General features: G+C 36.4%; 1 protein-coding gene across 1 annotated transcript; it reads left to right on the top strand.

The window, feature by feature from the left end:
• The first annotated feature begins 104 nt into the window (after positions 1-104).
• LOC110440833 (reducing polyketide synthase PKS1-like) lies at positions 105-27,106 on the top strand. Its single transcript, XM_021483964.1, has 7 exons — positions 105-228; positions 1,531-1,765; positions 15,415-15,575; positions 16,721-16,924; positions 18,120-18,301; positions 18,557-18,731; positions 19,099-27,106. Exons 2-7 carry the CDS (start codon positions 1,554-1,556, stop codon positions 24,426-24,428), a joined length of 6,264 nt encoding a protein of 2,087 aa, XP_021339639.1. The 5' UTR covers positions 105-228; positions 1,531-1,553; the 3' UTR covers positions 24,429-27,106.
• Positions 27,107-27,296: the final 190 nt, after the last annotated feature.

The raw sequence follows: 27,296 nt of genomic DNA, 5'->3' as shown, positions 1-27,296 counted from the left end.
ATATGAGGCTAGCTTACACAGTTGGGTGTTTTATGTTAAACACATGAGTAGCGTTCTATTACTGGACGTCCGGGGTTTCACCAGAATTGCGTGGGTAAATACGTCTGATAAAGTTTAAATCACGTGATAGATACTCTATGATCACAGTATATAAATGGTTCCTACACATATACGGGCCAGTGTTTTGATTTGGAGATTTTCCCTATTTGAAAATTATCTTGGATCATGGTGAGTACTATATTTTTGATATAATTCATGTAGGCAATGAATTTGTAATTAATAGTAAAGCCTGCCTTAATCATGCATGTGTATAACATCCAATTTTTATATTTTAATTCTATAAGACAATAACTCATGTCTACCTATATTATTTTCGAATTAGCATATTTAGAGAATATGGACATTCAATTAGGATAATATATCTTTAATCGTGACAAAAAAGCTCTATAATTCTGTTTTTAAAATATATTTCTTTGTCAAATGTTTATTCTGAAAGCATTTTGACGACAGAAGAAATGCTTACTATTTTTAGAGACGCTTAATCAATTCAGATGTTTTGAAAAATTAATGCAGAATACTATGCATGTTGTTTATATTATAACCTATTGATGAGAAAAAAAGACTGCAGTTTATTAATTTAATCTTAGTAAACCCTCACTATTTATTTGCGTATACATTATTATTCTTTTCAATTGAAATACTTAAGGAGGTGAAAATTACAAAATGGCGGTAATTTGTGTACATTTCATGGACAATGGACATATTGTAAATTATTATATATCAACAATTGTACACATTTGGTTAAAAATAGATTATGTACGAGCTTGTGTGCTCATTATATGTAAATAAATATACAACGATTCTTATTAAATATGCTCGGTAATATTAGAATCGGGCGAGGCAAAAACCAGGCGTGTCCTGGACCTTGGTGTCACACAACAGGAAATATACACTGAGCTGATGATGTTCGCGCATCCTCGGTTTCTCATTTGGCTTTGCAAAGATTAAATTATATCGAAAATTAACAGTAAGAATATTTGATAAAAGGTAAGCATAGTGCCATGATAAATAGAGAAATCATGATATACCATAGCGGCAATGACTTGAAAACGTTCCTAAATAATCTGATAATAACTTTTAATTTTAACATCCAAACGAAACAGAAAGTTCTCTTTTATTCCCATTGTTACAAGTTCGTAGATGTTTTTTTTTTTTTTTTTTTTTTTTTTTTTTACAAAACTTCAATTCTGAAAATCATCTCAGTAGTCTTAATCAATAGGTTATTGCTTAGTATTACTATTATAAATACATATATTTAGAAAAACTGAGCAGAAACACCGTAAGGTACTCCTAATTCAAAAATAGGCTTAATATTACTAATTTATTGTTTTTGTTATGATAATAATTAGGACACTTGAAGTTTGATTCACCTTTCTAAGTTAACACTTTGATACAAGTTAGTTGGAAATAACACGAATACAAGCATAAACAATGGAAATTTGTGCTAATATCAAATAATTAACATTTTAGATAAACAACATGTCATCGAAACGATGAAAAACCACGATGATGACATCGTCATTGTTGGGGTTGGAGGAAAGTTCCCCGGAGCAGACAACATTGACGAGTTTTGGCAGGTATTGCGTGATGGCGAGAATCACGTAATAGAAATTCCTTCGGACAGATGGAACCTGGAAGCATTTTACCACGAAGATCCAGACGAGCCCGGAAAAACCTACGTAAGGAAAGCTGGACTCCTGAAAGGGTATGTGTCTTGTGAATAAATATACTGATAAATAATTACTGTGTGTATTCTAATTAGGTTTCAGACCCACGTGGGGCAGTCGCCAGGTACTTGCCGCATGTAGGTGGGTTTCCTCCAGGTACATATACTCCGGTTTTTCTCCATAACCAAAACCTGGCACGTTCTTAAGGGCTTGGTTTGTTTGTGTTTTACGTACTATTGACAGCTATGGTCATTTAAGGACGAACCAGATCTTGGTGGTGGAGGCAAGCCGGAATTCCCGGAGAAAAACCACCGACGTATACGCGTACGGTCAGTAGTTCCTGGCGACTGCCCCACGTAGGCCTCAAACCCACAACCCAGTGGTGGAGGGCTAGTGGTAGCAGAATGTCAGACACCTATAACCACTTTTGCCACCGCGGCCCCTACACGTCCTTTGATACACAAACACATCAAACGGAGCTGTATGTATACCACACCAGTTAGTTATAAACCTTGGAGAAGAACGAGGTCAAAGTGTGATCCAAATAATAACAAAAAACACTTTCCTTTTCCATTTTGTATTTCTATGTTGTTAGCTGCAAACCTCTGTGTTATATAACAATCCAGCGATGCCTGACTTCATAGATAGGATGCAATATTAGGGACACATGTTTCTGTTCTGAGTATATAATATAATCATACATGTATGAACGAGCTCAATATGCCAAACTTCACACTGCCACACCATATCCCTCTAACCCGTTTCTTATGTATAATGAAAAATTTAAGGCGTCAAAACATCTCAATTGTTTTATGTTTCTCGACATTTCCCTCTGAGGCATGTGATGGTGTACATCTCAAAAACTCAACCACATATTTCTGGCTACTAAGTCGTGGCAAATAGACCGCGAGTTCTCACAACGTTTGGTCGTAAGCACCCCTAACATGTAACCTGTGGTTTTCTACTTTCAATTTCTTTTCTTCGAAAACCATGATTAAACCCTTTCAAAAGTCTGTGCAGCTATATCACCAGCTTCTAAGAATTTAACGTGGATAAGAACACAGTGTGCGTGAAGTCCTTGTGGAAATTTTATTTACAAAACAAGATATCGTTACGTGGAAATCAGAAGGTCGTGGAATACGTCCATCCACACACAAACTGTCACAGGAAACAGGCGTAGCTTCTGACTCATTCCGTGATCTAATGTCAAGGTCGTCCACATGTAAAGCCTATATGTTCACACTGGTGGTACTATATATGTTATAGACTATTTCTGATTCTTTTATAAACTATTTATATATAGACATTTGCAAATAAAGATATCAAACGGAAATACACATCTTTGTAAAAACAAATATGTAAGGCATAAGTAAATATTTAAAAAAAAAAGTCGATAAAACGTCAGAATAATTCGGAGTAGATATTAACCAGCACAAAAGCCCATTACTGTTCTATCATATGCTACAACAAATACATTTTGCATTAGTAACCTTTACTGGAATTTAGGTCTATGCTGGAACGAGCCTTTGTGTAAAATTTAGCCAATGGTTGAATCAAACAGTTCGGCATCGTAGCTTTCGGAGACATCGTCAAGGTTCAAGCATGGATGACACAGAAATTTTGTGATAAATTAGTGCTGAAAATAATTGTGTAAATAATTGCTTATTCATGAAAAACTTTAATCTTACCATCTATTATTAAATTTATATTTCGAAAAGTCCATATCTAACAACTCAAGTGCGAATTAATGCAACACACGTTTATATGACATTTAGACATAATTTGGCCATATACATGTGGCATTATCGTTAATTGTAATGACTATATATCCTTTGTGACATTTGAGATAAGACTCATGTACGTACTCTCTGTAAACTTACTTTCATAACTCATTACTTTTGTCCATCACATTACGCAACATTACACAACAGGATTAGTGTAATAGCCTTTACCTTGTGGACACTGACCACGGGTAATTAATCTAACAATTAGCGACACCTGTCACTTAAACCTCAGGTACCTTTATTGTACGTACATGGGGTCCTCCTTAAAAGCGTCTTCAACCGACATCAAGCGTCTTCAAGTGACAACAAGCGTCTCCATACAAATCTTTTAAAATACTGAATAAAGTAAGCGACATCAGAAGATATGTTGTTAATATGACTATAATACACCTCTGTAGCAAATTTCAGCTCGATATTCGATAAAATGACCAAGTTATGATGAATTGAATTTTTACGATCGCGGCGTGGCTCATGTGTGTATTCGCATGTAAAGTGAAGAAAGCGTCGCCAGATAATATCGTTACAATTACTCGCTAAAGTAAGCGACATCAGAAGATATGTTATTAGTTAGACTTTTATTGATATACATTCCAAATTTCAGCTCGATTTTTGAAAAAATGATCGAGTTATGATTAATTTATTATTACGATCGGCGGCGTGGCATACGTGTGTGATTAGAACTCNATATGTTATTCATATAACTATGATACACCTTTATACCAAACTTCAGGTAGATTTGTTGAAAAATGATTGAGTTATCGTGAATTTAATTTTACGATTTTACGAAGCTATACGCCGTGTCACATATGTGTACGTAGGGTAGGGCTTCGCATAGGTGAACACAGTTAGAACGGATTATATTGTAGAACTCTCAGCCACACTCTTGAAACGAGCATGTTACCAGACCCTACGGACGTGGTTCTACTCAGGGTCCGTTATATGTTCGTGTGACTGATCGATTTAATGTTGATGTTTATAAAAAAAATCCCTATAGTTTTAAATGAATTTATATATACTACACCAATTTTAAATGGTTATTCTTGTAAAGGTAAAGCTGAAAAATAAAATCGGTTTAAACTTCTAATGAAAGGACTGGCACACAGGTGTAAATATCGGTATCAAATACATTTTGTCTGTATACGTAAGAATAACTGTTTCTCAAAAAAAGTCAAATGTCAAAAAATTTCACATCTTGAATCCCGTCCTGCGGACACACAAGTGTTGTGAAAGCGTAAAAAAGTTCTTCTTTGAGCGTAATTGTCAGCAGGTAACTAAGTTACAACTTTTGTTGTTTAACAGGACCGTGCGTTTCGGTGCGATTCGCGAGAACACGTTTTCGCGTCCCTGGTTTTTTGGCGATTGCTGCGGTTTTATGTATTGTTAACATACCATTCGTAGATGTTAAAAAGTCTGTTTTCTTCCACACATGCTTTATAGTAACTTGTCAACTTTGCGCGCTTTATCAAACGTTGACAATTCCCGCCACACGACTGTGCTCAACTTGAAATGCTGCGCGTGCGCGGCCAATTCATAGTCTCCGGTACCATGCAACGATCTACGTACGTCAGAGTACTGCGATTGTTGAATGGTATCCAAACGCTGAATCAGCTCGGGAACTTTTGATATTTTCCAGTCCCCTTGAAATTTCATGATGTGATTCATCGATTCGCAATTGTTGGTTTTTCCAACCTTTTGGAATTGTAGCATTGCGCAATCTCGATTCAATCACCCTGCGCTTAATCGTTGGTAAAATCTTTTCTGACCAATATCTTCCTAAGCGTGTTCCATATGAATCCTCAATCTTTTGTGCATTGGTATTGAATTTTTTTATTGAATCACAATTCAATAAACCATCTTCATCAAAGATTGATGACATGTCTCTGGGTTCATTCATAGAATCGTCCAGTGACTTAATGTCGTCTAGAATGGCTTTCGAAGTCTGTTTTTTAATTAACCTATCGTGTATTGCCTCCTTTGTAGCGAGGGTTGCGCGCTGATACTCTTGTTTTGTACGTTTAGAACGGCCGTGGATAGAGGGTTCTGAAGGAAACAATCCTAAATACTCCGCAATAGCAATGTTCATCGCTTCATCGTCTGTCGAACCAACTTATACGTTTTTTATAGGACGCGTCGCGTGCAAGGGTCGAGTAATACCGTTTCAGTACAAAAATCTCGTCCAATTGTGGCTGTGGATTAAGTGGTACGGTTTTTTGTTTCGCTTAGCATAATTGATAACATGTGGATCGATATTGGTCTACCAATAGGAAAGTACGTACCATTGAGTTAGTTCTATTGTTATATGTGCTATAAAAAGAGCAGCGACTAGCGTTGTTCTGTCAAAGACTAAGCTAGTCGCCTGCTTAAACGGCCCTTTTCAGGGCCACAATCTTTTTAAAAAAGACCCGAGAAACTCGAAACCTCCCACTATATTATTTATAATATTTTTTTTTATATATAATTAAACACATTGTTAAATGTATTCTTAATGGGTTACAGTTAAAATCTAAATGTTATTCTTAACACAGCTGATTAAAGGTGTATCAATGTTTATATAGCAATATATTCTAACTGTGTTCACCTATGTCAGAGACGTATAACACATACACGTATCTGCCTATGCGTAGCCCTACGTATACCCTACCAAGACGCTTGTTGTCGGTTGAAGACGCTTTTAAGGAGGACCGCGTACATGTATTTAACTGTGATATGTTGTATTGCAAATCAGTTAGGTTCTTTAGATTAGATTATTTTATTAACCTCGAGTCAACTGACTCATGGGTATAATACATATATTACAAGATAAGTACACCATGTTATACAATACAATACAGAATAACATATGGACATATGTTAAGAGGAGAGTGACTCTTTACGTACACTTGTTGCCAAATGTCAATATTTTCCAAGATTAAAAAGTTCCTTTACATTATTGGTACTTAATAGTTGAGTTAGCTTAAACACACTCGGACTTAAACGATAATATTTCTTTATGTACTTTAACCTTAGATTTTCATAAAATGGACATTTGAGAATAAAATGAAACTCATCTTCAATGTCGCCTAAATTACATCTATAGCTAGTACACAGTCGAGTATGACGGTTTATATTATTCCGCCTCCCGACCTCAATATTTAAACTGTGAGAGGACAGTCTATAGCAAGTAATTTGACGCTTGCATTTTGATTGGATTGGCTTACGCAAATAAAACTGTAAGTCGACATTGTCTATCAGGTGTTGATATAAATACTCCTTTGAAGAATTTGAAATATTTGTTAACATACTTTGGCGTGAAACATCGAGCAATCTTTGTACTTTTATCTTTGCAATATTAATAGGTAAGTTTTCCTCAAAGATATACTCCAAACCCATACTAGATAATTCTTGCCTAATATTAATTAACCTGTCATCATTACCACTTATACGCTCGTCATAGCAAGCTTTTAATATACAGTTATCGCTACATTTCACTTTTAACCAGTATTTAAAAATTCTCAGTTTCCTTTGGACTATATGGGGGAATCTACCAAGTTCACAATAAACCAGATCATTATTAGTGCATTGTCTGACTCCTAGAATTTTTTTACAAAAATTTAAATGAACTTTATTTACATCAGGTGCTTTGTGAAATCCCCAGATTTCTGAGGCATAGCACAAAATATTGTTTACATAAGAATCAAAAATAGTACACTGAGTTTCAATATTAAAACAATAATTGCGCAACGAAGATGCTAAGGCGAACAGTGCCTTTCTTCCTTGATCAGCCACATGCTTCTGTGTTTTAAGAAATTTTCCATTATAATGAAAAAGCGTACCTAGATATTTGAATTCATCCACGATATCAATGTTTGTATCTTTATAAGACCACGTTTCATTATTTCGTAAGTTACCACCATTTCTAAAAACAACTATTTTGGTTTTAGATATGTTGACTTCCAGATCCCATGTGTTACAATAATCCTGTAGGGAGTCCAGCATAGATTGGAGACCTTCTGGTGTTTCTGATAGCAGCACCATGTCATCTGCATACATGATCAAAAATAGGTTTATAAGTTGCAGTTCTACACTTGGACAATTGTCTTTTATGAAATTGATCTCAAAATCATTAACATATAAGGAAAATAAAACTGGTGACAGTACTTCGCCCTGTAAAAGTCCAATCTTGTTGCAAAAACTATCACTTCGGACTCCATTATACTTTACACATGATTAAACATTATTATATAGGTCAATCAAAATTTTAAGGAATTTACCTCTGATACCACAATTGATCATTTTACACCATAACTTGCTTCTATTAACAAAATCAAAAGCTTTTTTAAAGTCTACAAAACAGCAGTACAAACGCTTTTTCTTTTTTAGGGACTTATTTATAAGGGTTGTTAAAACAAAAATGGCGTCAGTGGTTGACATTCCAGGTCTGAAACCAAACTGTGCGTCAGTTAGAATACCATACTTTTTTTCCCAATTTAATATTCTGGTATTTAAAACGCCCGTAAATTTTTTTCCAAAACAACTAACTAACGAAATTCCACGATAATTATTGGTGTCATTTAAGTTGCCCTTTTTGTGAATTGGAACAATACAAGCTTTGCACCATGCTTCTGGGAAATGCCCAGACTTAAAAATCACATTGAACAATTTTTCCATACAAGGCAACAAAATATCTTTTCCTTTAATAAAAAATTCATTGATTATTAAGTCCTCACTGCAACTTTTGTTGTTTTTTAGATTGTTTATGACTTTTAATATTTCATCTTTATCAATATCTTTGTCTAATTCATCGTAGATGGCCTCGTCGATATTAGGTTCGCTGTCATCTTCATCACTATCATTACTCATTGTTAGATTTTTAGAATAAGTATAAAAATCTTCGTTTGATAAACTTGAATTTGCCCATTGGCTTGATTTGCTTTTAAATAGTTTGTGGAACTTCTTGGGGTTCGATTTTTTTAACATTTCCAGCATGTCACCTTCGTGTCGTTTGTATTGACGTTTCAGCTTTAACTCCATTTTCTTGTAAGAACGTTTCGAAGTGATCAATATGTGATGGTTAGAATCAGATTTACAATGATTAAATTCCGACAATGACCGCTTATATTTATTATACAATGTTTTACAATTTTCTGTAATCCATGGTTGATCGGTTTGGTGATTTACATTTTTACGGCTATTTACATTAATAGATGCGTTTACCCTCACATCACAAAATGGCAAAGAACAATCATTTATAATCTTGCATATATCATTTACACAATTGTTAACATCCTCGTGACTAGCAAAAGTCACGTCTAGACCTGTTTCTAGACTCTGTACGGAACACATCGGGTTTTGTTTCGGACACTTCAGAATATCCCGCCGTCAAGTCAAACGTTATCTCTTATCAAATTTCAAAGTTAAACTTTAACCAACTCTTACGTCATCATTTCAACAAGACAAAACGTGCAGAAAAACCTTATGTTACAGGGATGACACGCACTGGGTGTTCTGTGGCCTTTTGTTTATATTATCAGCATTTTTATCTTCGAGTAGTTATGGGGAATTTCCATATATAGGCTATTGCTAGAAATCAACATTTACCGGATAACTAGTCTACATGAGATTTTGAGGACTGGCCACCTGCATAGGATCCGACCAATATAATTGCGAACTTTTCAATCATATCATAAATAACTGATCGTTAACGACCCATTCTGATCGATAATCCTATACCTATTATTGGGGTTTACAGGTTTTGTACCTTATTTTATACCTGGTCTTGGAGAGTAAGAAACCTGCTAGAGTCTATGTACGAAAATACATAAATTACCTGTTTACATTTTATACCTGGTCCAGGAGAGTAAAAAACCTGCTAAAGTCTATGTACGGAAATACATAAATTACCTGTTTACATTTCATGCCTGGTCTAGGGGAGTTAGAAACCTGCTAGAGTCTATGGACGGAAATAAATAAATTACCTGTTTACATTTTATACCTGGTCTTGGAGAGTAAGAAACCTGCTAGAGTCTATGTACGGAAATAAATAAATTACCTGTTTACATTTTATACCTGGTCTTGGAGAGTTAGAAACCTGCTAGAGTCTATGTACGAAAATACATAAATTACCTGTTTACATTTCATACCTGGTCTAGGGGAGTTAGAAACCTACTAGAGTCTATGTACGGAAATACATAAATTACCTGTTTACATTTTATACCTGGTCTAGGAGAGTAAAAAACCTGCTAAAGTCTATGTACGGAAATACATAAATTACCTGTTTAAATTTTATACCTGGTCTTGGAGAGTAAGAAACCTGCTAGAGTCTATGTACGGAAATACATAAATTACCTGTTTACATTTTATACCTGGTCTTGGAGAGTAAGAAACCTGCTAGAGTCTATGTACGGAAATACATAAATTACCTGTTTAAATTTTTTAAACCTGGTCTAGGAGAGTTAGAAACCTGCTAGAGTCTTTGTACGGAAATACATAAATTACCTGTTTACATTTTATACCTGGTCTAGGGGAGTTAGAAACCTGCTAGAGTCTATGTACGAAAATAAATAAATTACCTGTTTACATTTTGTACCTGGTCTAGGGGAGTTAGAAACCTGCTAGAGTCTATGTACGGAAATAAATAAATTACCTGTTTACATTTTATACCTGGTCTAGGAGAGTAAGAAACCTGCTAGAGTCTATGTACGGAAATACATAAATTACCTGTTTACATTTTATACCTGGTCTAGGGGAGTTAGAAACCTGCTAGAGTCTATGTACGAAAATAAATAAATTACCTGTTTACATTTTGTACCTGGTCTAGGGGAGTTAGAAACCTGCTAGAGTCTATGTACGGAAATACATAAATTACCTGTTAACATTTTATCCCTGGTCTAGGGGAGTTAGAAACCTGCTAGAGTCTATGTACGGAATTACATAAATTACCTGTTAACATTTTATCCCTGGTCTAGGGGAGTTAGAAACCTGCTAGAGTCTATGTACGGAATTACATAAATTACCTGTTAACATTTTATCCCTGGTCCAGGGGAGTTAGAAACCTGCTAGAGTCTATGTACGGAAATACATAAATTACCTGTTTACATTTTATACCTGGTCTTGGAGAGTAAGAAACCTGCTAGAGTCTATGTACGAACATACGTAAATTACCTGTTTACATTTTGTACCTGGTCTAGGGGAGTTAGAAACCTGCTAGAGTCTATGTACGGAAAGAAATAAATTACCTGTTTACATTTTATACCTGGTCTTGGAGAGTAAGAAACCTGCTAGAGTCTATGTACGGAAATAAATAAATTACCTGTTTACATTTTATACCTGGTCTAGGAGAGTAAGAAGCCTGCTAGAGTCTATGTACGGAAATACATAAATTACATGTTTACATTTTATACCTGGTGTAGGGGAGTTAGAAGCCTGTTAGAGTCTATGTACGGAAAAACGTAAATTACCTGTTTACATTTTGTACTTGGTCTAGGGGAGTTAGAGACTTGCTAGAGTCTATGTACGGAAATACATTAATTACCTGTTTACATTTTATACCTGATCTAGGGGGGTTAGAGAATTGCTAGAGTCTATGTACGGAAATACATAAATTACCTTTTTACATTTTATACCTGGTCTAGGGGAGTTAGAAACCTGCTAGAGTCTATGTACGGAAATAAATAAATTACCTGTTGACATTTTATACCTGGTCTAGGAGAGTAAGAAACCTGCTAGAGTCTATGTACAGAAATACCTAAATTACCTGTTAACATTTTGTACCTGGTCTAGGGGGGTTAGGAACTTGCTAGAGTTAATGTACGGAACTACCTTAATTACATGTATGCATTTTGTACCTGTTCTTTGGGAGTTAGAAACTTGCTAGAGTCTATGTACCGAAATATGTAAATATTGTGCTTACATTTTGTACCTGCTTTAGAGCAGCTAGAAACTTGCTAGAGTCTATGAACGGAAGTACATAAACTACCCTTTAACATTTTGTACCTGGTTAGGGGGGTTAGAACATTGCTAGAGTCTATGAACGAAAAAACATAAATAACATTTTATGCGGCATGTTATGTTGAGACTGCAGTATTCAAAAATTACAGTATAAACTGTTAAGACAACGGCATTTAATGTTGGATTACAGTATAAAATGTTGAGACTACAGTGTGTAGTGTTGAGACTACAGTGTGAAATGTTGAGACTACAGTGTGTAATGTTGTGACTACAGTGTGAAATGTTAAGACTACAATGTGTAATGTTGAGACTACAGTGTGTGATGTTGAGACTACAGTGTGTAATGTTGAGACTACAGTATGTGATGTTGAGACTACAGTGTGTAATCTTAAGACTACAGTGTGTAATGTTAAGACTACAGTGGGTAATGTTAAGACTACAGTGAGTAATGTTGAGACTACAGTGTGTACTGTTGAGACTACAGTGTGTAATGTTAAGACCACATTGAGTAATGTTAAGACTACAGTGTGTAATTAATGTTAAGACTACAGTGTGTAATGTTAAGACTACAGCGTGTAATGTTGAGACTACAGTGTGTAATGTTGAGACTACAGTGTGTGATGTTGAGACTACAGTGTATAATCTTAAGACTACAGTGTGTAATGTTTTTGACTACAGTGTGTATTGTTGAGACTACAGTGTGTAATGTTAAGACTACAATGTGTAATGTTAAGACTACAGTGAGTAATGTTAAGTCTACAGTGTGTAATGTTAAGACTACAGTGAGTAATGTTCAGACTACAGTGTGTAATTTTAAGACTACAGTGTGTAATGTTAAGACTTCAGCGTGTAATGTTGAGACTACAGTGTGTACTGTTGAGACTACAGTGTGTAATGTTAAGACTACCGTGAGTAATGTTAAGACTACAGTGTGTAATGTTGAGACTTCAGTGTGTACTGTTGAGACTACAGTGTGTAATGTTGAGACTACAATGTGAAACGTTAAGACTACAGTGAGTAATGTTAAGACTACAGTGTGTAATGTTAAGACTACAGTGTGGAATGTTAAGACTACAGTGTGTAATGTTAAGACTATAGTGTGTACTGTTGAGACTACAGTGTGTAATGTTAAGACCACATTGAGTAATGTTAAGACTACAGTGTGTAATTAATGTTAAGACTACAGTGTGTAATGTTAAGACTACAGTGTGTAATGTTGAGACTACAATGTGAAACGTTAAGACTACAGTGAGTAATGTTAAGACTACAGTGTGTAATGTTGAGACTACATTGTTTACTGTTGAGACTACAGTGTGTAATGTTAAGACCACATTGAGTAATGTTAAGACTACAGTGTGTAATTAATGTTAAGACTACAGTGTGTAATGTTAAGACTATAGTGTGTACTGTTGAGACTACAGTGTGTAATGTTGAGACTACAATGTGAAACGTTAAGACTACAGTGAGTAATGTTAAGACTACAGTGTGTAATTTTAAGACTACAGTGTGTAATGTTAATACTTCAGCGTGTAATGTTGAGACTACAGTGTGTACTGTTGAGACTACAGTGTGTAATGTTGAGACTACAGTGTGAAACGTTAAGACTACAGTGAGTAATGTTAAGACTACAGTGTGTTATGTTAATACTACAGTGTGTAATGTTAAGACTACAGTGTGTAATGGTAAGACTACAGTGTGTAATGTTAAGACTACAGTGGGTAATGTTAAGACTACAGTGAGTAATGTTGAGACTACAGTGTGTAATGTTGAGACTACAGTGTGTAATGTTGAGACTACAATGTGAAACGTTAAGACTACAGTGAGTAATGTTAAGACTACAGTGTGTTATGTTAAGACTACAGTGTGTAATGTTAAGACTACAGTGAGTAATGTTGAGCCTACAGTGTGTAATGTTAAGACTACAGCGTGTAATGTTGAGACTACAGTGTGTAATGTTAAGACTACCGTGAGTAATGTTAAGACTACAGTGTGTAATGTTAAGACTATAGTGTGTACTGTTGAGACTACAGTGTGTAATGTTAAGACTACATTGAGTAATGTTAAGACTACAGTGTGTAATTAATGTTAAGACTACAGTGTGTAATGTTAAGACTACAGCGTGTAATGTTGAGACTACAGTGTGTAATGTTGAGACTACAATGTGAAACGTTAAGACTACAGTGAGTAATGTTAAGACTACAGTGTGTTATGTTAATACTACAGTGTGTAATGTTAAGACTACAGTGTGTAATGGTAAGACTACAGTGTGTAATGTTAAGACTACAGTGGGTAATGTTAAGACTACAGTGAGTAATGTTGAGACTACAGTGAGTAATGTTAAGACTACAGTGATTAATGTTAAGACTACAGTGTGTACTGTTGAGACTACAGTGTGTAATGTTGAGACTACAATGTGAAACGTTAAGACTACAGTGAGTAATGTTAAGACTACAGTGAGTAATGTTGAGACTACAGTGTGTAATGTTGAGACTACAATGTGAAACGTTAAGACTACAGTGAGTAATGTTAAGACTACAGTGTGTAATGTTAAGACTATAGTGTGTACTGTTGAGACTACAGTGTGTAATGTTGAGACTACAGTGAGTAATGTTGAGACTACAGTGTGTAATGTTGAGACTACAGTATGCAATGTTGAGACTACAGTGTGAAATGCTGAGACTACAGTGTGTAATGTTGAGACTACAGCGGTAATGTTGAGACTATAGTTTGTTATTGAGGGTTTGAGTTATATCCAACTAATAAACCTCCCTTTCACGATTGATATAGGTTTAATCTCTTTTATATCAAACCGGTAACATTTAAGCATTGAACTGTTACCAGATGCAGTATACAGTCGATATGAATGCAATTTGGGTGACAGATAAATAGAATGTCGCCTGTTAGGTAACAGTTCAATGCTTATATTTACATTTATGTGTATATAGTTTGTTTTGTATAGTAACTGAAGCAAAAATACGTTTGAATTTCCTGCTTATCATATCAGTGACGTCAGTAAGTTCAAATCCTAGAACAGCCGACATTTCCAGAAGAAATAATATAGTCCCTCGTATCATTGAAAACCACACGCACATAAAATGGTTTGAACACAAACTTAACGTTATTATTCATTTCCTATGAGTGTGTATATGTTGAAAAATTATTAATAATTGCATAACTTCTGCTTGTTTAAAATTAAAGCTGTTTTTCGCGCATTGATAGATTACATACATGTATTTTCAAGTGATGCGGCGCTGAACGGACTTGATTGTTTACTCGGAAACGCTTATGTTTCCTTCGACTGGAATATTACGTTATTTTTAGAAGCATATACACTCGGAAATGTTTAATTAAAGTGGTCCTTTCAGTAGGTGATAACGATTCCAAAGACATTTCGTTTGAAATAGATTCCATGTCTAATCGGTCAGATTAGCATCGCTAGCAGACGACGTTCACAGGGGCTCGGTTTCGTGATTTTGAGTAATGGATAACATCACTGAAAAACCACAACACTTAAAAGGGTATTTATACACATTCTAAAACCTTGTCGATACCCTCGACTTTTACAAGGTTTTAGAAATGCTGAATTTTAGTGTTGTGGTTATTCACTGATGTTATACATAACTCAAAATCTCGAAACCGATCCCCTGTGTGATGACGTTGACAAACTTGGTAATTTCGTATCTAGAATGTCGCTTACAATAATTTTGTGGTACCTACACATCTTATAATAAATTTATATTGTCATAATTTGTCAAGTTGCTTTATTTTTTTATAGACCTATTGATACCGAAAGTATCGGGCAGTCATGTTCGTTTACCTTGTACCAGCTGTATTCCTACACTGGCCGTATCACTGCAAATTGTAGTATACAGTCTCATATACTGCAATTTGGTTTACTAACGACATATAGGCAAATGCAACACAGAATGTAAATATACGACTATGAATGATAATTCATTTATTCTTATTTATGACAGATACGACCAGTTTGACAACAAACAATTCGGCATCAGTGACATGGAGGCTGCCCGGATGGACCCCCAACAGCGCTATGTGCTGGAGTCTGTTCACATGGCTCTAGAAGACGGCGGTATTACTAAAAAGGATATACACGGAACGCAGACAGGAGTGTATATAGGTAGGACCAGGAAACAATTTATTTGCATCGATTAATCATTCCCCTTTATAATATCGGAAATAATATCGGAAAATATCATCGGAAGATATTTATCATGGGACTGTTTTGCCCAAAGCATCACCGATGAGTCCTAAAAGAACGAAACAGCTGTATGAAGTAGTGACATACTGTATCTAGACTAAGTTTTAAGGTGCAATCAACTATGAGTGTGTTACGTTCATCTTTTGACATTTAACATGTATACAGAAGGAATTAAAAAACAAGTTTATATGAATGGTTTTTACCCTCTAAATGAAGAATAGTATCATGTTTTAGGTCGATCATACTTTATAGACAAGTAAAAACTTCAGTTAGACAAGCATATATATAATCCTTCCATAAGTATAAGATTGAATCCATAAATGGTGCTAATCTCCTAGCCTAAATGCTTTACCTTTTCGTTTTCTTTTTCAGACCCTCTATTACTCTACCCTCCTTGCCTACATCTGTAGATTTATCTTTGGCGTTTGTTTTATCAAACCCTCTAATACCCTACCCTACCTATGTCTACAGATTCACCTTTGGTGTTGCTATTTCACACATTCTAATACCCTACCCTTCCTACCTACATTCTAATACCCTACCCTCCCTACCTATATCTACAGATTCACCTTTGGTGTTTGCTATTTCAGACATTCTAATACCTATATCTACATATTTTTACCTTTGTCGTTTGTTTTATATTAGTCCTTTGTTTTATCAAACCCTCTTCTACCCTACCTTCCTACATATACAGATTTACTTTTTTTTCGTTTGTCATATCAGTTTTTTCACTACCTTATCCTTCCTGCCTGTATCTAATGAGTTATATGAAGTAACAGATTGACAGCTTAATCGCCAGGTTAGAATCTAAAATCAAGAATACCAAAAAAAAACCCCACCACTTTACAGATAATATTGATGAAGATGAAGCAGACTAAAAGCCCCTTTTTGAAAATAGGTATCACGTTTGTATTGCCAATTTCAGTGTTTCTTGGTAAATATTACAAATATAAGATAAACTGGAAAGCTTGGTAATTGGTACCGCTATAACACATATACCACTGCTAGTAGTGGGTTAATGACCAGTGTATCTATGGGTTACCTGCTCTTCGTGTTTCGTTCAGGTGTGATGAACGACGACTACAGAATCACGTGCTGTGACGACCTGAAGCGTACGTCCAACTACACGCTTACAGGAACGTCGCCAAGTATTATACCTGCACGTGTAGCCTATACCTACAACCTGCTAGGTCCTGCCATGACTATAGATACCGCCTGCTCCTCATCCCTTGTCGCGATCCACGTTGCAGCACAAGCCTTAAGATGTGGTAAGTTTCATTCTAATACCCATGTTACCACTTCAGGTCTGTTTCCTAGGTACGACGTTGGCCTTCCTTTAGTTTGTTGAGAGGTTCTGTTCAAGGTCATGACTTAATGAAAAGAGAGCTCCAATCGATTTGATTGTACAACATAGAAACAGGCGAAGTCATTTGACATGGTGTGTCATGCCTCTTTGACATGTCTAGGGACATGTAGAAATAATCTTATCACCTAAGTGCTTGTCTAAACTGTTTCGAAACACATGCATGCATCTTTTAAATAGCAGTAAAAAACGAAAATCTTAAGAATATATGGATGTCGTTCATATTTAGCTATCTTACGTATTTTTGTATAAGGGCTAGGGTTGACGTTAATGTGACTATACGAAACAATGTAATACTCCGCCATTATTACCCTGTTCTAGGCCAAACTATACCAAGATCATATTGTTCAAAACACCAATCTTCATTCGCAAGTTCTTTCAACTGTGATTGCTGTTGTGTTTACTTCTGTTAGATACCTGAAATATAATGATAATGCAGTAACACGAAGTTCAAATTTCAATAAAGTACTGTGTTCGCACACATCTTTGGATGGCCATCCCCCGCATTAATATTCAGATTATATCTTTTCAAAAAGGTTTATATCACTACTGGTTTTATCGGAAAGGAAATATAGTATTTTGAAATGAAAAAAATCTCGTTTGCTTAAAATGCCCTCTGGTTTGTTTTTTGTTACTTGTAAACACGATATTCAACGAAGGAATTTAAATGCTAATTATAAACAATTTATTTAATCACTTAAGTATGTAATAGATTGACAACATTTCATGAATGTTACACTTTGCAAATCTAGGTATACTTTGAAGCATATTTTGTGAAAACAACGAACCAGATGTAAGACCATGATGATTAAATCGTAAGAATGATTGAGTTAATGGCTAACAGTATGTAATATTTGTATGTACATGTATTTATTTTAACGTTGAGGTTGATGTTGGTTTATTATTTCATAAAACATAAGATCGGAACGAATGCTAAGACAAAACACCTACTCATGGGAGTAGAAAGGTTCTTATAGCTCGTAAAACCCCTTTCAATCCGTCACTGTGCAGACTGGAATGAAACACAGTAATCTATTTCACTTAAGTTAGGCTGAAATTCCTGATAGCGTGATGTTACAGTGGTACAACTATTGTTTCAGGTGATTGTAACATTGCTATTAGCGGCGGTGTCAACAGCATATTGTACCCAGATATGTTTGTACCACTCAGCAGAGCCCGGATGGTGTCACCGACTGGACAATGCCAGGCCTTCTCCAACAAAGCGGACGGATATGCTCGTGGCGAGGGTTGTGGCATTTTGATTTTAAAGACGAGAAAACAGGTTATTTAAATTCATTCATCATTGATGATTTTGAAGAAACATATAAATTGTGATGATCGAGATATTTGTTTGATTCTTTTTTTTTTTAAATAATGAATGATTTTTTTTTTTTTTTTAATATAAAGAAGTAAGATGTTAATGGAATAGAAATGCAAAAACACTTTCTGTACCGCTAAACATGGGTTAATTGATATTGACTAAAACATACTCACTTTATGCAAATTCCATGTCAATTATTCATTATGTGTGTTTTAGGCAATGCTTGACGGGAGTAAAATCTGGGCGTCCATAGCAACGGGAATTAACCAGGATGGTCGGACAACAACACCAATGACAGCTCCCTCTACGGTGCAACAAATGAATCTTCTCAAACAAGTGTACAGTGCCACTGGTTGTGATCCGAGGACGGTCCAGTACCTTGAAGCTCATGGTGAGAACACGATTTTTGTATGTGTACTCTCTTTGTCCCATATTCTATTAAGTTAAAACAAGTGCTTCTGATTCAAGACTACATGATCCGAGACACTTATTTTCATAATGAACGGATCAATGTCTTTAAAAGTTTAACGCGTTTAGTCCATATTTATTGTTAAGTGTGATGAGGATTTAAAGAAATCGAGTAAAACCTATCATAATATTACTTTATTGCCATAAAACATCAGAGTACAAAAAAATTCAAAACAATTTGATATCATTTGACATTTACAACAATTCAAACTGTATAATATCTTCTTATTTTGTTGTTCCGATACCTGATACCGTGTGATTGAAAGTCATGAACATTTTCCTTGCATCAGGAACGGGTACTCCAGTTGGCGATCCAAAAGAAGCAAATACTCTTGGGGAGTTCTTCGCAGCAAACAACGTTGAAGACGATGAATGTCGAACTGCTGTTCTCATCGGCTCCGTGAAGACAAATATTGGTCACTTGGAGTCTGCAGCTGGTGTGGCTGGTGTGATAAAAGTTCTCCTGATGATGAAACATGGTAAGATTGTTCCATCACTTCATGTTCAATCGCCAAATCCTAAAATAGATTTAGAAAACTACAATTTAGAGATAGCTCAGCACCTGACAGACTGGCCATATCTTCCTGGAGGTCGCACGAGGTTGTCGTGCGTCAATTCGTTTGGATTTGGGGGAACCAACAGCCATGCTATCATCAAACAAGAAAACATCGACATGCCTCTATGTCTTGAGACAAACAAAAGCAACATGGTTAAACATGTTATCACTGTCTCAGGGAAAGATAAACTGTCGCTTAAAAGGAATCTTTTACATCTGATGCTGAAAGTTGGATCAGCTAAATATTATATAGAAGACATTTCCTACACATCAACCTGTAGACGGGACCACTACCCATACCGAATTGCATTTCAGACCTCCTCATGCAGCGAAATTCCAAAACTGTGCGATGACCAGATTAAACAGCTGGATATCAAGAAATTTACAACAATGAAGAAACCAAATGTCGTCTTTGTCTTCTGTGGTGTAGGGACAACATGGTTGGGCATGTGCAAAGATCTTATAAGAACAGAAATGGTTTTCCGGGAGACTGTTAAGCGAATTGATATATTCCTTACTCCTCTAGCTGGATTGTCCATGTTAGAAAAGCTGATGGACGGTTTCGACATCAACGATCCACTGATCGCTCATTTGGCAATTTTCACTTGTCAAGTTGCGCTTACCGAACTATGGAGCCATTTTGGGGTAAAGCCTGACGTCGTTGTTGGCCAGTCAGTAGGAGAGGTAGCGGGAGCGTACGCGGCTGGAGTTCTCTCGCTCCAAGAAGCAGTTGAGGTTATCTACGTAAGGTCACAACTGCTTTCAAAAGCAAATGGAGGGGCTATGCTTGTGGTTGGCAACTGTGATATGGCTGTAGTGGAAGATATCTGTCAGAAGTTCAACGGAAAAGTGAGCGTGGCTGTTCGTATCAGCCCGTTTGCTTGTACTCTATCGGGAGAAAGCGATGCTATAGATCAACTGATGCAGGAAAATGTCCTCAACACAGAGAAGATACTGCTGAGAAAATTGAAAGTCCCGTGTGCTTATCATAGCCACCGTGTAGAAGACGCCAGCGAGCTGCTGGAAAAGAGGCTGAACGGATTTAACCCCAACAATCAAACAAAATGTACTCTGATTTCAACAGTGACAGGAACACATGCAATATCTGACGACTTTACAACGCCAAAATACTGGAGACGAAACGTGAGGGAGCAAGTTTTATTCGGGCAAGCCATCAAAGAGGCAATCGTAAAAGGCAATGCGAACATTTGCATAGAGATAGGACCGAAGCCAGTATTGAAATTCCATTTGTCAAACATAATTGACAAGCAAAATGCTGTTGTTGTGGCTTCTATGTTGGGAAATAGGGAATGCGACTCTATAAAGCTCGCCGTAATGGAACTCTACAAAGGCGGAGTCGATATTGTCTGGAAAAACGTTGTCAGTGCTGCTAAATTAACAGACATTCCGTCATGTCAACTTAACCCGACAGAACCACTGCTTTTCCAGTCCAACATTACATTATTAAATTATGCAGGTGTGAACAGTCCTCACTTCAACCATCTGTTTGTAGAGAGAGTAGGTTCCAAAGAAATGCGATTTCTGATCAACATGTCACCATCATCAACATGGTTTCTGTATGAACATGTTGTATCCGGAACAATCATGGTACCAGGAGCAATGTACTTGGAGGTAGCGCAAGAAATTGGAAAACACGTGTTTAAGACAGGAGAGATGGCGACAAATATTTCCGCAAAATATCTGCATCCACTGACCCTTAACAAGGGGGAACGCTCAACAGCAGACGTTATTGTAAAGAAATGTGATGATGATTGGACGTGGTCGGTCATTGTGTATAAGAACAAACTTAAAGTAGCCAAGTGCCAGATCCAGTTGGAGAAGCCAATAAGAAGGGACAGAGTAGACATAACCGCCATCAGAAGACGATGCGTAAGTAAGCAATGCCCATCGGAGACATACACTGCTCTTACAAAGCTTGGCTTCACGTATGGAAAGGACTTGAAAATTTTAGGAAATGCCATGACGAATGATACAGAGTGTATCGTTGAAATGGAGCTGTCGGAGGCCGTTATGCAGGATACTTCATGTACACATCTACATCCTGCAATCTTAGATGGTCTGCTCCAAACACCTGTGGTACTCAACATGGGTATTGAAAGCGATGTGACGCTGCTACCAGGCGGGATGGGCAGCTTTCATCTTCGACAGCAGCCGGAAAGAAAGATGCTTGCATATACCTTGTTAATCGGTCAGTCGAAAAACGACTTCCGATACAATGCTCTTCTATTAACGACCAATGGAGATGTAGTTGCAGAGGTGAAGGATTACGTTATTAAGTGCATCGGAACGACGGAGCCAAATCTAGATAACCATATATTGTATCAAGTCCAGTGGGAGGAAATAGATAGTTTTCCGAAACCACCGCAAATGAAACCAGATGACAACAATCAACACAAATCTCTGTTGATTTCTTCCTCAGAATCAAAAGCAAACGTCATTCATTCTGAATTAAAGCAAACAGAGATAATCCACGTAGAAACCAAGGATGAAAATTTGGAACTTAAAGTTACAGCTAAGCTGGAAATGAAAGGACTCAGTTCTGTTATCCTTATAGCAGATGGCGAGGACTGTAGCCAGATGACCGGGGAACAAGTCATGCAAGAGGTGTTGGATAATTCTAAAGCATTACTTTCTATATGCAAAATACTGGAAAATCAAAACAACACTCACATTCCTGTTCTCATTATCACCGAAAAGGTTCAATCAGTGTCCAATTCAAACAGCACCGTGAAGAATGTTATTGGATCAGAACTATGGGGAATTGCTAGATCAGTAGTGCGTGAAAGCCCGCTCAATCTGACACTTATTGACATACACACTTCTCTGCGATCCAGCTGTCCTGTTCTTCGAGACATTTTGATATTCAAGTCACCATTTGTAAGCAATGAGTGTGAATTACTAATCACTGATAACAGCTTGTATTGCAACCGGATTGTCAAACTGCAGGAAAAATTAAACCCATATAGGTGGAATTCACTGGCTGCTGGAGATCCCGTTCGCATAAAAAGTACACAACCAGACAGCACGAACGATACGTTCTACACCTTACAAAACAATGCAGAACTTGAGTCAGGAGTTATTCTGCATATTGACACGGCAGTTCTACATGACGAGAACTTTTCTCCGTTGACGCTACAGCTCGCCGATAATGACGTTCCAGTTTGGCAAGACGACAAAGAGGACGGATATGACATTCTGACATATGAGGTTAGTGGTACAGTGACGGAAACCACAAAGAATATTGCAAACGAAAGTACAACATCAAGCCGATGGGAAGGGAAATATGTTGCTTGCTCATCACTTACCGTGCAAAGGGAAACCACCATTCCTAAAGGCTCTTTGTTAAGGGTTGATGATCAGCCGAATTACTTCCCGGGTCTCCTTACAAGAGTAGCATTACTGTTGCAGATGAAGGAACAGTTGCTTGAAGGGAACACCTTTCTTCTTGCTGAACCAGACGATATTGCTGTTGTGATTGTACAATCCATACTTTCAGAAGAAAACCAAGCAGCCCATGCAACGATTGATGACCTGATTGCTTCTCCAACAGCGGGGATTGAAGCCACAAATTTGATCGTTCTGGAATCCACAGATGTTTTTAAACTTGGTATGGCACTATGCAAATTTAAAGATTTACAACTAGTAGTTGCAACAAACGTAAATCTCACAAGGGTTAGCATGAAATCCGTACAGAATACGAACCCTTCAGTTTGCTTCAAGGTCCTCAGCACAGAAGAAATGCTAAGTCCGTATGCGCTTGGAAAGCACGTTCCTCAAGCAGTAAAGTGGCTCCGAAAGAACATGTCCAGGATGACTTTTTCCAGCTTTAAAAAACCTACGGTACAAATTATGCGGTTGCCATCGCAAAACCATTCCGAAGCTAATGTCAAAGTCACACAGAATCAATTGTTTCGAAAGAACAGATGCTACATCGTTGTAGGAGGATTAACAGGTTTAGGATGGGAAATCGTGCAATGCATAGCAGCTGAAGGTGCAGGAATGATCGTGGCGCTGGCAAGAAAGCATCCCAACGCTGATAAAAGAAGGGATATTGACGTTTTACAGGTCAAACATCGGGTACAGATTAAGACTTTCTCGGTCGATATCACCAACATAAAATCCTTGCAAGGCACATTTGACAAGATTGATGAAACATTTGGCAATGAAGCAGTGAAAGGAATCTTCCATGGCGGAGCTGTCTTAGAAGATGCACTGTTTATAAATCTGACTGAAGAACAGTTAAGGAGAGTTCTTCTGCCAAAAGTCCTCGGAAGTTGGAACCTTCATGAAATATCGAAACGATATGCTTTGGACTACTTCATCCTTCACTCATCGATATCATCGATATTTGGGAACACAGCTCAAAGTAACTACGGTGCAGGGAACGCCTTCATGGATTCTCTTGCTCACTTCAGAGTTGGACAAGGACTAACAGGTTTAGGGATCAACTGGGGACCCCTACCATTAGGTTTACTTGACCATATGGCAGTACGAGAGGAGCTGCAGCGGCACGGGTTTAACTGTCTCAAAGAGCAATACATACACGAATACCTCTTGAAATCTCTCATGATGGACAAAACCCAGATTACCATTGGTTCTTTCCAATGGAAACTCATTGACCAACACTTTGTTGATTCTATTCCAATGCGAAGCAGGAGAAGATTCATAAATGTAATTGGCGACAGTCCTGGAGAAAATCTGCCGAATTCGAAGTATCTGATGCCGACCTTGGACCATGATCTGTGCACCCGCGAAGGAATTACTGCATGTGTGAAGGACATTGCTGCAAAGGTCTTGCAAGTAGATGTGGACGTCCTTGAGAGTTCCTCAAATCTAGCCTCTGTTGGATTCGATTCGATGCAGGCGATCGCATTTGCTAAAAGCATACGTGATTTCACAACTTACAGAATCCCTATTGTCCGGCTGCTGAGCGATTCAACTACTATTTCAGATATAGTAGAATATCTTCACTCTCGTTTACAAACAGTGAAAGTTATCGGCGGCATTGAGAATGTCGATGATATCACGGAAGAGAATATATAAAAAACAGTTTTAAGAATCCTTACCCCACTCAATTAATTATATTTAATTTCTCATACCCAAAGTCATAAATTTTACAGTTAAAAAGTTACAAAACCAAACTTATGAAAATTCTATCTTTTTGCAATGCGATTATCATGGTTTCTCACAACTTTATCCTGACTATGTTGACAGATATATAGAACATCATTGTATCGCAGCAACAATGCACAAGGATACACTTAAAACAACAATGTGAATTCATAAAGATACAAAAAACTATCAAAGCGTCAACACAAGGATAAAATACAACAGTGTATCACAGTGTCCACATGCAAGGATGAAATAGAATCATAATTATTCAAATCAAGGATGAAACACTCAATGTAGCAATCACTCCTCTCTATCGCCGACTGGTGAACAATAAGCTTGGTTTGGTATGTATTAAGTTAAATACAAGTGGTTTGTAATTTCCGTATCAGAAGAAAACTGACGATTGTGTGGCATTAGAACTTCTTTCTGGGTATAGTATAAATGAAGTAATTGAGTACATTTGTATAAGGTAATTCAACACGAATTTGTATTATTATGACGTCATAGATTTAATAAGTTTTATGACGTCATAATTTTAGTTCGTAATTTCCTCCTCTTCAAAAGAAGATGGAAGTACCTAAATTTAGCATTGGCTTTCTCCGTTAAAGACGTCAGGAAGGCCGAACTATTTGGGCTGATAATAAGATTTCTTGATAAGTTACATTTTTATCATAAACATTGCAGTTTCTTCTTCATTTTTGTGTTGTCTTTTTCATTTTTGGTGTCCATTTTGTTTTTTGATTGACCTTGAGGTCCGTTTTGGCATTGATACTTTTAAAAGTCAGATATGTTCCTTATTGTACATTTTTGTATGTGTTTGAATAAGGATACCAAATGTATAGAAATTCAAATCAATGTAACAGATGTACTGTTCAAATGTCGTTTTCTTATAATGACTTCTGATGTTTTGTCATTGTTAGTGTTTTTAGCGGTTTAGAGTCGATACACCGGCCATTTGAACACTTTGCTTGACAAAGGGAACACGTTTTCGAAAACTTACAAAATAAGTTTTAAATTCCTGTTTGTGATCAAAACAAACTTAACCTTGGTTAATCTTAAGATTCTCCTGTTACGTAAATTTTAAAAATTTTATTGTCCCCATATTTATGGGCCTTTCCTGTATATATGTAAATAACGTTTTTATATGTTCTCAAATGTATTGGTTGCTGGTTAATTGTTTATCCTTAATAAGTAAGATGTATTCAGTTGTTAAATACTTGATGAGTGTGACACACGGATTGTTAACAATCGAATGATTTGTAGGACTAACAGACTTGATCCTTGGTGATCATTTGTAAATTTAGAAGTTTATTTGCTGATAAAGATAATAACCTAAGTGTATAAAACAGAGAATGGCACCGCCAACAACTCCGAGCTGCGTTGTTATGAGTTTGTTCTATAGTAAAAAGCAGAAAGGAGGATTCAGTGTGTAAACATAACGTTGAGTGACGTATAAGAAACGCAGTACAACATCTTAGAGTCGTTGGAGGCACTATCCTTTGGAAACACTTCTCTGGTTATATCATATTAGAATGTTTATTGTCTGAATTCAAACATGTATTTACACATTTATAATTTTCTTTGTCCCTTTCTGGTTCTAACAATGTATTACTAAAAGTTTTATCGAAAGTAGTCAACGCTATGTATGATTTTTTTTCATTTTTCATTAACATGTTATGCCGAATAAATGAAAGAAATTATTTGTATAATACCTCATCAACATTATATATGTTAAGCACTTCAGTGACATGCTTGTTTAGTGTCTCAGCGACATTCTGTGGCTGGAAGTACTAACTACGTCATTTGCATGATTTTTTAATAACATTTCAGTGATTTAATTTATTCAAAAATTTGAAACGTATAATCTTTTTGAAGTTAAGTTACATAATATGTAAATAACAACAGTGATGTGATATGAATTTTGTTGCAGTGACATGATGGATATGTATTTGACTTCAGTGACATGATATGTGTTTGACTTCAGTGACATGATATGTGTTTGACTTCAGTGATATGATATGTTTTTACTGCAATGATATGATGTGTTTTAGACTACAGTGATAGGCTATGTATTTGACTTTAGTGACATGATATGTATTGGACGACACTACAGTAACCGGATATGTATTGGACGACACTACAGTGACCTGCTATGTATTTGACTTCAGTGACATGATATGTATTTGACTTCAGTGACATGATATGTATTTGACTTCAGTGACATGATATGTATTTGACTTCAGTGACATGATATGTATTGGACGACACTACAGTAACCGGATATGTATTGGACGACACTACAGTGACCTGCTATGTATTTGACTTCAGTGACATGATATGTATTTGACTTCAGTGACATGATATGTATTTGACTTCAGTGACATGATATGTATTTGACTTCAGTGACATGATATGTATTGGACGACACTACAGTAACCGGATATGTATTGGACGACACTACAGTGACCTGCTATGTATTTGACTTCAGTGACATGATATGTATTTGACTTCAGTGATATGATATGTTTTTACTGCAATGATATGATGTGTTTTAGACTACAGTGATATGCTATGTATTTGACTTTAGTGACATGATATGTATTGGACGACACTACAGTAACCTGATATGTAATGGACAGTACTACAGTGACATGATATGAATTGGACAACACTAAATTGAAATGATATGTATTTGACGACACTACCGTGACGTGATATGTATTTGACTTCAGTGACATGATATGTGTTTGACTTCAGTGACATAATATGTGTTTGACTTCAGTGATATGATATGTTTTA

This window comes from Mizuhopecten yessoensis, unplaced genomic scaffold (assembly GCF_002113885.1).
Source record: "Mizuhopecten yessoensis strain PY_sf001 unplaced genomic scaffold, ASM211388v2 scaffold1779, whole genome shotgun sequence".
NCBI classification, from domain to species: domain Eukaryota; kingdom Metazoa; phylum Mollusca; class Bivalvia; order Pectinida; family Pectinidae; genus Mizuhopecten; species Mizuhopecten yessoensis.
This window is presented reverse-complemented; position numbering and strand designations above follow the sequence as displayed.